The sequence below is a fragment of the Equus quagga genome, chromosome 18 (assembly GCF_021613505.1).
Source record: "Equus quagga isolate Etosha38 chromosome 18, UCLA_HA_Equagga_1.0, whole genome shotgun sequence".
Taxonomy (NCBI): domain Eukaryota; kingdom Metazoa; phylum Chordata; class Mammalia; order Perissodactyla; family Equidae; genus Equus; species Equus quagga.
This window is the reverse complement of record NC_060284.1, coordinates 2,076,512-2,090,210: the sequence shown is the minus strand read 5'-3', so window position 1 is coordinate 2,090,210 and position 13,699 is coordinate 2,076,512. Positions and strand designations below refer to the sequence as shown.

Sequence of the window (13,699 nt, the reverse complement as noted above, 5' to 3'; positions counted from 1 at the left end):
AAAAAACAGCTTTAGGTTAAGATTTTTATACATGATGAGATAAGAGCAAAGGTGTTTTGGCTGTTTGAAATTTTAGGATTCAATGCTTAATTTTTTTGCCTTTTAAAATTTTACATTATTAGGAATGCACTATATATTTTCCTATTTTTTTGAAGATTGGCACCTGAGCTAACATCTATTGCCAGTCTTCTGTGTTTCATTCTTCCCACCAAAGCCCCCCGTACACAGTTGTATATTCTAGTTGTAGGTCCTTCTGGCTGTGCTGTGTGGGACACCACCTCAGCATGGCTGGGTGAGCGGTGCTAGGTCCATGCCCAGCATTCGAACCAGCAAAACCCTGGGCCACAGAAGCAGAGCGTGAGAAGTTAACCACTCGGCCACAGGGCCGGCCCCAGGAATGCAGTATATATTTTCTACTTTCTCATTTTGTTCTTTAATCTGGCTTCCTATCCCTTCTTTTTTACTGACCACTTCTCTAAATAGAAAGTGCAACTTAAATTATATACACATGGTTGTCTTGAAAAGCAGGCAAATATGATTTACTTCTAGAAACTGATAATCTCCTCTCTAGTTGGATTAAAGAAACTTTGAATGGAAGTTTTCTTAAACCTCTGGTTAAATGTTTAACCCTCAAAACCACTGGAGTGTATCCTTATTATGTAAAGAAATGATATAGAGAACACTTGGTTTATTACATAATGATGATGAAAAAGTGAAAAATTTTTAAAAATTAATATTTAACTATTTTGTTTTGAATAGATATCATAAACTGGGAACAGGATTTAATCCCAATACATTAGATAAACAGAAAGAGAGGCAAAAAGGTTTGCCAAAACAGGTCTTTGAATCTGATGAAGCGCCAGATGGCAACAACTACCAGGATGAGCAAGTAATACTTTTATTTTTAAATGACTGTAAGAAGTTATTTTGAAATAGTTTATTTTTTGTTCATTAATTAATATATTTACATTTAATGTTTTGCGTGACAGGATGATCTTAAAAGACGTTCAATGTCCATAGATGATACTCCAAGGGGGAGCTGGGCCTGTAGTATTTTTGACTTGAAAAATTCACTTCCCGATGCTCTGCTTCCCAATTTACTTGATCGAACTCCAAATGAAGAAATAGACCGTCAGAATGATGACCAAAGGAAGTCAAACCGTCACAAGGAACTCTTCGCTTTGCATCCGTCACCAGATGAGGTATAGATATTTGGATATAAAGAAGCAAATGATCATTAAGGTAGATATTTTGGGAGTATGAATTGTGTATAGTATTATAATAATGTAGGGAATAAAACTTAAGTGAAACATTGCTATAATTTTTATAACTGAAATAATAGTTTTTATTCTACTGAATTTATTATTCTTAATGAGTACTATCTGTGAATTGAGGACACTTATGATCTCATGACTTCTGTTTGAAGTCATTTTTCAATTGCAAAGACTATAAGTATTAGATTAATAAAATAAGTTGTGAAAAAAGTAAATTGTGAAGTGTTGAAATATGATAATCATGTTCAGTTTGGTGTTGCTTGTCAATTTGTAGGAAGAACCCATAGAACGACTTAGTGTTCCTGATGTACCCAAAGAACATTTTGGTCAAAGACTTCTTGTAAAATGTTTATCACTCAAGTAAGTATTTATCTCGTTTACTACGTAACTTTTATTTTCTTGAATAATATTTTGAGTACTAATATGACAAAATCCTAGTAGATTTTATGCTCGTTTTTGTGTCCTTTTGAGAAGTATTGTTTTTCTATACATAATTTTAACTGCTACTGAGCTGAGTAGCATTTAAAGTTATGTATGAAGCTGAGCTTTAGAGCGTTTTTGGCTGACAGGTCAAGGTGACTTGCCACAGCTATCCAGTCAATCTTAAAACTTGATCAAACATTCACTGAAATCTTTGGTATTCATCAGACACTGTTCTTGGCTTAGAGAGTATAAAGACAAAAGTATCTTTTTCCTTAAAAAGTTGATTTTACTTTTACGTAGTAAGCTGTGGTTTTTCTCTTTTTTATTTTTTAGTTTTTTTTATTGAGGTCGTAATGTTTTATAATGTGAAATTTCAGCTGTACGTTATTATTTGTCAGTCACCATGTAAGTGTGCCCCTTCATCCCTTGTGCCCAACCCCCACTCCGTTTCTCCGTGGTAACCACTTTGTGTGTTTGTGTATCTTCCACATATGAGTGAAATCATAGTGTTTCTCTTTCTCTGTCTGGCTTATTTTGCTTAACATAATACCCTCAAGATCCATCCATGTTGTTGTGAATGGGACGATTTTGTCTTTTTTTTATGGCTGAGTAATATTCCATTGTGTGTGTGTGTATATATATATATATACACACACCACATCTTCTTTATCCAATCATCAGTCACTGGGCACTTGGGTTGCTTCTACATCTTGGGTATTGTGGATAATGCTGCAGTGAACATAGGGGTGTGTAAGTGTTTTTGAATTGTTGATTTCAAGTTCTTTGGACAAATACCCAGTAGTGGGATATCTGGGTCATATAGTATTTCTACTTTTAATTTTTTGAGAAATCTCCATACTGTTTTTCATAGTTGCTGCACCAGTTTGCACTCCCACCAGCATTGTATCAGGGTTCAATTCTCTCCACATCCTCTCCAACACTTACTGCTTCCTGTCTTGTTAATTATAGCCATTCTGATGGGAGTGAGGTGATATCTCATTGTAGTTTTGATTTGCATTTCCCTGATAATTAATGATGTTGAACATCTTTTCATGTGCCTGTTGGCCATCTGTTTATGTTCTTTGGAGAAATGTTGATTCAGATCTTTTGCCCATTTTTAAATCGGGTTTTTAGTTTTTTTGTTGTTGAGATGTATGAGTTCTTTGTATATTTTGAATATTAACCCTTTATCAGATATATGGTTTGCAAATATCTTCTCCTGATTGTTAGGTTGTCTTTTTGTTTCGTTGATGGTTTCCTTTGCTGTGCAAAAGCGTTTTAGTTTGATGTAGTCCTATTTGTTTATTTTTTCTCATTTCCCTTAGCAGTCAGACATGGTTCTTGAAAATGTGCTGCTGAGCTGATGTCAGAGAGTGTATTGCCTATGTTTTCTTCTAGAAGTTTAATGGTTTCAGGCCTTATATTCAAGTCTTAATCCATTTTGAGTTAATTTTTGTGTATAGTGTAAGATAATGATCTACTGTCATTTTTCTTTTTGCGTGTGGCTGTCCAGTTTTCCCTGCACCATTTATCAAAGAGATTGTCCTTTCTCCGTTGTATGTTCTTGGCTCCCTTGTTGAAAATTAGCTGTCCACAGATGTGGGTTTATTTTTGGGCTCTTAATTCTGTTCCATTGATCTTTGTGTCAAATAAGTGTTACAATTAAATGTTTGCTCACCTGTTGTGGTAGAGAGCTGCACTTTTCTGATCTTGTCTACCTATTTTTCTCCTTGCTCAAGGCTTTGTATCCCCTTTCTTTCTTTTTTTAGGTATGAGGGCCTTCTTGAGTATTTCTTTTAGGGGAGGTGGTCTTGTGGTGATAAGCTTCTTCAGCCTGTGTTTATCTGGGAAAGTTTTTATTTCTCCATCATATCTGAAGGATATTTGCAGTGAATAGAATATTCTTGGCTGAAAGTTTTTGTCTTTCAGAAGTTTGAATATATCATTCTACTCTCTCCTAGCCTGTAAGCTTTTTGCTGAGAAATCTGCTGAAAGCCTGATAGGGATTCCTTTGAAATTTATTTTCTTCTGCCTTGCTGCCCTTAATATTTTTTCTTGGTTAACTTTTCCAGCTTTATTACCATATGCCTTGGAGAAGGTCTTTTTACATTGATATAGTTAGGAGGTCTCTTGGCTTCTTTCACTCGTATTTCCAGTTCCTTCCCCAGGTTTGGTAAATTCTCAGCTATTATTTCTTTGAACAAGCTTTTTGCTCCAGCCTCCTTCTCCTCTCCCTCTTGAATACCTACAATCTTTATGTTACATTTCCTAATTGAGTAGGCTGTTTCTCAGAGAAGTTCTTCATTTCTTTTTAGTCTTAGTTCTCTCTCCTCCTCCATCTGAAGCATTTCTATTTTTCGGTCCTCAGCACTGCTGATTGGCTTCTCCTTATCAGCTCTATTGTTCAGGAAGTCCAGATTTTTCTTTATCTCACCCATTGTGTTTTTCATCTCCAACATTTGTGATTGATTTTTCTTTATAGTTTCAATCTCTTTTGTGAAGAAGTTCCTAATTTCACTGAATTGCCTCTATGTATTTTCTTGTAACTCATTGAGTATTTTATGATAGCTGTTTTGAATTCTCTGTCAGTTAGATTATAAATTTCTGTGCCTTCAGCATTGATTTCTGGGTCCTTGTCATTTTCCTTCTGGTCTGGAGATTTAACATATTTTTTTCATACTGCTTGATGGCATGGATTTGTGCCTCCACATAGTGATTGTATTTGATTGCAGCATCCACCTGCTGCCACTGGATAGGGGTCAAGAGCTGTGTATTCTGAGCCCGCTGTGATCCACGGCTTGTTCACTCCCAAGCCACTGCCTGCTTTTCTATCTGTGCGGTAGTCTGGCTGTCTGCTGAGCTGGAGCCCCCAGTTGGAGGGTGGGGGCACTGTCTTTTGCCTTTGTGATCCCGGGGTTCTTGCTGGGCTCCTGCTGTCTTCTCCCCTGGTGTGCTAGCTTGATGAAGACACCTGTGTAATAGCCTAGTCACTTGTGTGTGGGGCTTTTCCACGGGCTGTGAGGGAACTTGGAGAGAGAAGGTGTTCCCGCGGAGGGCTGCCCCACCCCACCTCTCCTCTCAGAGCTGTACACAGTCCCAGGGTTGCTGCCGTTCTGGAAGGAGAGGAGATTCCCCTTAACTTCTTCCATTTCCTCCAGGAGGTCCAGCAGCTCCACCTTGAGACCTCTGGCTTTGTGGGTCTCTCAGACGTCTTTTCCGTTATGTCAAGGTACTTAGTTGCTTTATGAACGTCCTTTTTGTTGGGCAGAGCTCACTCCCCCATGATGCTGACGTCACTCCAAGCTGTAGCTTTTTGAAGATTTTGAAGAATGTGTCTTTTCCTTCTTTAAAAATGTTAGATGACTTCTGACCTAATATCATTGAAGTGATGTATCGTAAATTTATATTCTGCTTCATAAAGTACTGTCTCTTATTTTGTCTCATGCTGTCTTCAAAGTTATTCTATAAGGTAGATCTTTTCTTCGTATTACAAATGAAGAAGCCAGGGTTCAAAAGCATTAGCTAAGGTTAACTGGCATGCTCATTATTATGCAACCAGTAAGTGAAAACAAACTCTGTGCTCTTTTCATTATATTATGTTAATATTATAGTTAATTGTTAGTTTTGACTCATGAGAAAAGAAGTTTTAATTCATAGAGTTTTCTAAAAGAAGCAACTGGTATGGATAGACCACTTGTATGTGTAGATAATGTGGACAGTTTTTTTCCTTTGAAAGCTAAGGCTTTGTATATTTAGTTAGATTTATCTGGAAACCCGTTAGATTTAGGTGTTGAATCTTTTGAACATCTGGACACCTAACGTCAGTTCTTACTTAAGTCTTTTTGGTTTTTTAATAGCATTATTACAATATAATTTATATATCATAAAATCTACCCTTTTAAAGTGTGCAAGTCAGTGTTTTTTAGTATATTCACAGAGTTGTGCAACTATCACTACTATTCAATTTCAGAACATATTCGTTACTCCATACCTTTTATTAGTCAGCTCAGGGTGCCATAACACAATACCATATACTGTGTGGCTTAAACAACAGACATTTGTTTTCTCACAGTTCTGGAGAGTGAAAGTTGAAGATCAAGCTGCTGGCAGGATTGGTTCCTGGAAAGGCCTTTCTGCCTAGCTTGCACACAGCCACCTTCTTGCTGTGTCCTTGCATGGCCTTTCCTTTGTTCTTGTATGGAGAGAGAGAGGTCTGTGGTGTCTCTTCCTCTTCCTATAAAGACACCAGTCCTTTTGGATTAGGGCCTCATCCTTGCCATCTCATGTACCCTTAATTACCTCCTTAAAGGCTCTGTCTCTAAACAAAGTCACATTGGAGGTTAGGGCTTCAACATCTCAGTTTATTGGTGGACAGCATTCAGTCCATAACAGTACCCACTAGCAGTCAACCCCTATTCTCTCAGCTCCTGGCAACCACTAATTTGCTTTCTGTTTCTATGAGTTTGCCTCATAGAAATTCTGCGTAATTTATATAGATGAAACTATCCAATATGTGGCCCTTTGTGTCTGGTTTCTTTCACATAGCATAGTCTTCAGGGTTTATTTATGTTGTAGCATATATCAGTACTTCATTCCTTTATATGGACTGAATAGTATTCCATTATGTGTATGCCACATTTTGTTTATCCATTCATCAGCTGGTGAACATTTGAGTTGTTTCTACTTTTTAAAAAATAACAGCTTTATTGAGATATAATTCACATATCATGCATTTCACCTAGGGTATATTCAGTATATGGTTTACCAGTGAGGTCATCCAGTTTACCCAGTGTACGATTCAGTGGATTTTAGTGTAGTCACAGATTTGTGCAACTTTCATCAGTCAGTTTCAGAACATTTTCTTCATCCTAAAAAGAAATCCCATATTATTAGTTGTCACTCTCTTTTCCTCAACTCCTGCAGCCCTAGACAACCACCAATCTATATTCTGTCTATTTAGATTTCCTTATCCTGGTCATTTCCTATAAATGGGATCATACAACATGTGGTTCGTATTGTCTGACTTCTTTCACTTAGCATGATGTTTTCAGGGTTTATCTGTGTTGTAGCAAGTATCATTACTTCATTTCTTTTTATGGCTGAGTGATATTACATTGGATGGATAGACTACATTTTGTTTATCCATTTATCAGTTGATGACTATTTGGGTTGTTTCCCCATTTCAACTATTATGAATCATGTTGCTAGGGCATTTATGTACAAGTCTTTGTATGTACATATGTCTTCATTTCTGTTGGGTCTATACCTAGGATTGGAGTTGTAGCTGATATCGTAACTCCATGTTTAAATATTGGAGGAGGTGCCAGTTTTCCAAAGCAGTTGCACAATTTTATATTCCTACCAGCAAGTGCAAGCTTTCTGATTTCTCCACATTCTCACCAACACTTTTTGTTGTCTTTGTCTTTTTCATCATAGCCATCCTAGTGAATGTGAAGTGGTATCTCATTGTGGTTTTATGTATGATCTTCTTGACTAGTAATGTTACAAGTTTATTATTTCTCCCTTAGAGAAATAAAATATAGAATGATTTTTCACTTTACTCTCTGTTCTTTAGCTTTAGTTTGTCATCTCTTGTTAAAAATTCCGAGTTAAGAATTATATATATCTGATTTCTCTATGATAAGAAAAATCCAGGTTTAAGGTGAGGAAGAAGCTGGTCACATTGTAATTTCAGAAAGAGTCAGAAGTGATAGTTTTATTTTTTTTAAATTTTAAAGTTTTGTTTGTTCTAATTTTTTTTTCAGGGAAAGATTTGCCATGAGCTAACATTTGTTGCTCGTCTTTCTCTTTTTTATTTTTCTCCCCAAAGCCCCAGTGCATGGTTATATATCCTTGTTGTAAGTCTTTCTAGTTCTTCTATGTGAGCCAATGCCACAGCGTGGCTACTGACAGATGGGTGGTGTGGTTCTGGGACTGGGAAATGAACCCGGGCCACTGAAGCAGTGAGAGCACCGAACTTTACCCACTAGACCATCAGGGCTGGCTCATGATAGTTTTATTTTAGTCAGTTACAGAAATGATACATTTTTTGAAAATAATTTCTCTTATATTTTGTTCTCCAAGAATAGCCTTCTTTATCCTTTTTGTGAAAACATTGTTTCTAATATTAAGAAGACGGTTAGTCAGCAATACAGTGGGCTAGGCGTTCAGGGAAACCCTACCCAGCCATGGTTAGCTGAGGTAAAACTAACAGTTTCTTGGAAGCCTAGAAAAGCTGCAGATTGCTTCCACAGGGGTAAGCACTCTATAGTTAATTTTTACATTAGGGGTATTACCCCTACACCAGGGAAAGTGCTTGGCACTCAAGCAGGTGGAAACATGTCGTAAGTACCTAGCACCAGCTTTCATAGGAGTAATATTCTAATCGGTAGAGAGATTGTCTGCTATAATTTTGGCTCTAGAGTGGAGAAAGTCAGTTAGGAAACAGGAAAAAAAAAACAAAAAAAGGGAAAACTCCTCTAAGAATTCATAACCATAAGCTTGTACACTATCTGTGTGACTGAAAAAACTCCAAGGCAAAAATTTAGTTTCAATTGGTTTCTTATTTGTAGTGATATCATTATTGCTTAGAATTGACTTTAAGTCATAATAGAGGGTCAAGGATATTGATAAAATGTTCAAAACTGTATTATGACAATTGCGTGTAAATAAATACCCCACTAAATAAAAAGCCTACAAGAAATGTGTCATATTTTATCAGTAGTGTTTTTTTTGTAGGTCTTTGGGTGATTAAAAATTGCTTTTTATTTGATCTTTTTTGTATCCTCAACATTTCAAATAAATCAGCATTTGTAGTGAAGAAAAATATGTTTTCTGCCATTGATTAGCCAATGAGTATCTGGTGCTCAGATAGTATTTCTTGACAAACAAGCCTACATATGTTTGGTTGTATGGGAATAATGTGGTATGCTTTTTTCTGTGGTTTCTAACTCAGATTGTGTAACTAAATGGGTGAGGTGTATACATTTAAAAAGAGAAAAGAAAATTGAAAACCACATATACAATCTTGGCAGTCCCTTTGTATAATGGAAGAGCCTTTTGAAACATTAAAAAAAATCATATGATATGTCTAATTTAAAAAATTCTGGGGGTCAGCCCAGTAGTCTAATGGTTAAGTTTGTCATGTTCTGCTTCAGTGGGCTGCGTTCAGTTCCTGGGTGTGGACCTACACCACCTGTTTGTTGGTGGTAATGCTATGACGGCATCCCACGTACAAATAGAGGAAGACTGGCACAGGTGTTAGCTCAGGGCTAATCTTCCTGAAGCAAAAAGAGGAAGATTGGCAACAGATACTAGGTCAGGGTGAATCTTCATCAGGAAAAAAAAACTCTTGTCATGTATTAATAGCCTTTCTTAATGTGGAGCATGCTGGAATTGTATTAGTTTCTTCAGTTTTTTTTTTCTGTGTTTCCAGCCTTTGTTCATCATGCTAATAATATGGATCTTTGAATACTTTCCAAGAATATTATAAAGTTATGATACAGGAATTTTCTGGTGCTAAATTACAAATTGAGATAACTATTTTTTCTGAATTAGCAATTAATGTTTCTCTTACCTTTGATCCTCTTTTGCTTATTTCCAGCTGAATCTAAAATTTGTAAGAAAATGCAAATAGTCAAAAGGAGGCAAGGCAGGTTTTTTAAAAAAATTTTTTTATTGAGATTATGATAGTTTACAACCTTGTGAAATTTCAGTTGTACGTTATTGTTTGTCAGTTGTGTTGTAGGTGCACCACTTGACCCTTTGTGCCCCCCCACTCTCCCTTTCCCCAGTAGCCACTAATCTGTTTTCTTTGTTTACATGTTTAACTTCCACATGTGAGTGGAGTCATACAGAGATTGTCTTTCTCTATCTAGCTTACTTCACTTAACATAATACCCTCAAGGTCCATCCATGTTGTTGTGAATGGGATGATTTTATCCTTTTTTATGGCTGAGTAGTATTCTGTCGTATGTATATATATATATATATATATATATACACACACCATATCTTCTTTATCCAATCATCACCTGATGGGCATTTAGGTTTCTTCCAAGTCCTGGCTATTGTAAATAATGCTGCAATGAACATAGGGGTGCATGGGACTTTTGGAATTGCTGATTTCAAGTTCTTTGGGTAGATACCCAGTAGTGGGATGGCTGGGTCATACGGTATTTCTAGTTTTAATTTTTTGAGAAATCTCCATAATGTTTTCCATAGTGGCTGCACCAGTTTGCATTCCCACCAGGAGTGCATGAGGGTTCCTTTTTCTCTACAACCTCTCCAACATTTGTTACTTTTTGTTTTGGTTATTTTGAGGTAAGGCAGTTTTGAGGCACTTTACAAAAATCAAGCAGATATCAAGACTTAGTATGAAGCTTTGTAATTAAGACAGTATAGGATTGTATACAATTAGACAAATAGACCAATGCCATTGAGCTAGAAATAAACCTACATGTTTATGGAGTTTTGATTGACAATAAAAGTGGCACCACAGACAGTGGGGACAGGGTAATCTTGTCAATAGAATGGAGAGACAGTTGGGTGTCTGCTTCTTTCTACCCCTTCCCCCCTTTGCTTTCTCTCTCTGCCATACAGGGGGAGAATATATTTCCAACGCATATACTTGGCAAAGTGCTCATATCCAGGATACATAAAGAAGTAAAAATTGAGGTCAAACAATAAATAGAAAAATGGGCCAAAAGAGGATATCTAGGTGGTCAATAAACATGAAAAATTGCATATTAAAAATCCAGTGTGTTACTGTCTACCTACTGGAGTGACAAAAGCAAAAAGATTGGCAGTTTTTAGTGTTTTAGAGGATGCAGAGTAGGCTTTATAGAGGCTGACTCTTGGAGACAGTATCACCAAGATCCCTCTGCTTTTGGCTTTTGGTTGGCTTCTGCTAAGAGAGGCGTCAGCAAGAAGTCAGAGGGTGGAAGTCGGTGAACTCAGGTTTGAGTATTTATTTCCCTTACTCGTTCCCTGCTAGGTCACATGAATTGGTTGCCTCTCTTTCCCCAAGACCGCAGTTTCTGTCAAGTGCCCTCTTTCTATTCTTTCGAGGTTTTGGTTACCACTTCCACCTTCTACTTTAGGTCAAGGGTTGACAATGACTCTCTGTTCTTGCTGTCCGCAGGGAATTGTACTGTCTGTAGTTGTTTTCCCTAAATCCTACCCAAATCTTTATAAATGGCCTTTTATTAAACTCTTAACCCAATGTGAGTTTATTGTTTGTCTCCTGTAAGGACTTTGACTGATGCTCTTGAGACACACAATGAGTACTATTGACATTTTGTCTGGATAATTCTTTGTTGTATAGGGTCTCTCCTATAGAGCAGAGAATGTTTAGCCACATCCCTGGCCTCTACTCACTAAATGCCAGTAATACTCTTACAGTAATGATAACCAAAAATGTCTTCAGACATTGCCAGATGTCTCCTTGGGGGGAAATTGTCCTTGGTCGAGAACCACTGCTCTGGAGTTTTAACCTCACATTGCATATTATTTGATTCAGTGAATATTTACTATATGTGAGTCATTGTTCTTTGAAGTGAATTAGACACCTCAACTTAAGCGTACAGTTATAAAATAAATTTTGACTTATTTGTATAATAATAAACTATGCCAGCATTAAAAAGGATGGTGAGATATTTATGACATGAAAATATATCCATAAAATATTAAGTTAAAGCAGACTACAAAATATTATGTATACAGTGATATTTTTTAATTTAAAAGATAATCCATTTAAGAAGTGCATTTATACATAGAAAAAAGTCTGAATGGATAGTCACTGAGCTCTTATTTCTGGTTCTCTCCATGTGGTGGAATTTTGGATGCATCTATTTTCCTCTGAATATTTTTATGTATTTCCTAAGTTTTTACATTGAATATATATGATTTATAATCTGAAAAAGAAAACTTTAGGTCTTTATTTTTAAAGTTTAAAATCTAACATATCCATGTACATAAATAACCAAATTATAAGTTAGAAAGTGATTAATGCCACAAAATGGTCGTAAAATGCCATGAGCTTTTAGACAGTTTGAGATTACTTGTAGCTGGAGAAATTAGGGAGGATTACCTAAAGGAGATAATGGTTGATTTAGACTGTGAAAGATATACAAGGAAAAGTGTGTTTCAGGAAGAAGGGATAGTATAGATGGTTAGCACAGATATAGAAAAGTACAAGATACTGAGATAATTTTGGAATGAGAATTTCTTGACAACTATGTATTTTATATTTATTTTTAAACTACTTCATCCTTTTTCTTCTTAAAGGTTTGAGATTGAAATCGAACCCATTTTTGCAAGTTTGGCTTTATATGATGTCAAGGAAAAGAAAAAGGTAAGGGAATATAATTTGAATGTAGTCTTTTGTCACAATCATAGGTTTTGGAAACCTGACTTTAAGTTGTTTTATAAGATAAGTAATGATTTTTTGAGAATTACTATTTTTTTTTTTAAAGACTGGCACCTGGGCTAACAACTGTTGCCAACCTTTTTTTTTTTTTCCCTCCCCTCTGCTTTATCTCCCCAAACCACCCCTGTACACAGTTGTTTATCTTAGTTGCAGGTCCTTCTAGTTGTGGGATGTGGGATGCCACCTCAACGTGGCCTGACGAGCGGTGCCATGTCCGCGCCCAGGATCCGAACCCTGGGTCTCCGCAGCGGAGCGCGTGAACTTAACCACTCGGCCACGGAGCCAGCCCCTTGAGAATTATTAAACATGGATCTTTTAAAAGGAAAATAGAAATTTAATTTATTAAGACTTCTTAAATATTTTCTTACTATGAAACAGTTTAGTTGATTCTTAGTTTTTATTTCATTGAAAGAATTCCAAAAGCAAGTAGCAGAAGCAACTTCCTTTTAATTTAAGAAATAGAAGAGAGAATACAGGAAGAACATCTTAGGCAAATGATGTATGAAAGATTAGAATGAGATAACAGTGAATTTTTGTTGATGTAATTTTCAAATTCTCACTAGATAAAAGATCATTTATGTATGTTTTAAATACTTTGAAATGCTGCTCTTAGTTTTACCATCATATCTGTATTGCTCTTAAGAGTTTACAGGGCTTCTCATACAGCATTTCCTGATGTAAATTCTAAGCCTAATCTATGGTAGAAACTTCAAGTGCCTTCAGTGACTTTTGCTATCAATATATTATCATTTTCTGCAGTGGAACTCTGCCCCAGCAACTTGTATTTGCTAAATCAAAACTTCTGAGCTATTATTCATATAATTTTTTAAATACTCAATTTGGGGTAATTCATCTCAATTATAATTTCTTTGCATACTTTATTAGAGGTTATATTTCTAATCAAAGCAGTTTGTGATGTGGTTCTTTAGAATATGTTTATTGTATTCTATTTCCCAAATACTTGGTACATTTCTTTTGCTTTGATATACACAGGTAAAGACTGGTCAGTGAAATATATGATAAACTGTATGTTATAGTGTAATGTTTTAATGTGGGTAATATTTTAAGTCTAGGTATGTATGATTTTTGTGAGTTTTGCTACAATGTACAAATTTAAAAATTTAATATGTGAATGTATCTTTTAGATTTCAGAAAACTTTTATTTTGACCTTAATTCTGAGCAGATGAAAGGATTGTTACGTCCACATGTACCACCTGCTGCCATTACTACCCTGGCAAGATCAGCTATTTTTTCTATCACTTATCCTTCCCAAGATGTTTTTCTTGTAATAAAGGTGAGAATGATGTTAAATATGTTTGTTTATTTGTATAGTGTCTGTATACTTGTCTCCTTTCAATACTGCAAGCTCTTTAAGGGCAAAGATTTTACTTTTAATTATTTTTTATCTTAGTGTTTCTTAACACAATATTGGACATATGCTATAGATGCTACTGAAGTTTTTCTCGAGTTGGGTGCTGTATTAGTCCTAGTTCTCCATAGAAACAGACCAGTAGGGTGGAGATGCACACACACACACACACACACACACACACACACACACACACACACACA

The 13,699-nt window shown here is 36.0% G+C and overlaps 1 protein-coding gene across 8 annotated transcripts in view; it reads left to right on the top strand.

The window, feature by feature from the left end:
* Window positions 1-13,699, top strand: part of DOCK7 (dedicator of cytokinesis 7) — a 204,520-nt gene that overhangs the window by 30,474 nt on the left and 160,347 nt on the right. For all 8 annotated transcript variants that reach the window (XM_046645659.1, XM_046645657.1, XM_046645656.1 and 5 more), the window contains exons 5-9: window positions 760-889; window positions 990-1,202; window positions 1,549-1,634; window positions 11,985-12,051; window positions 13,272-13,421. In XM_046645659.1, the coding sequence (XP_046501615.1) occupies window positions 760-889; window positions 990-1,202; window positions 1,549-1,634; window positions 11,985-12,051; window positions 13,272-13,421 (646 nt within the window). The remainder of the gene's footprint in view (window positions 1-759; window positions 890-989; window positions 1,203-1,548; window positions 1,635-11,984; window positions 12,052-13,271; window positions 13,422-13,699) is intronic.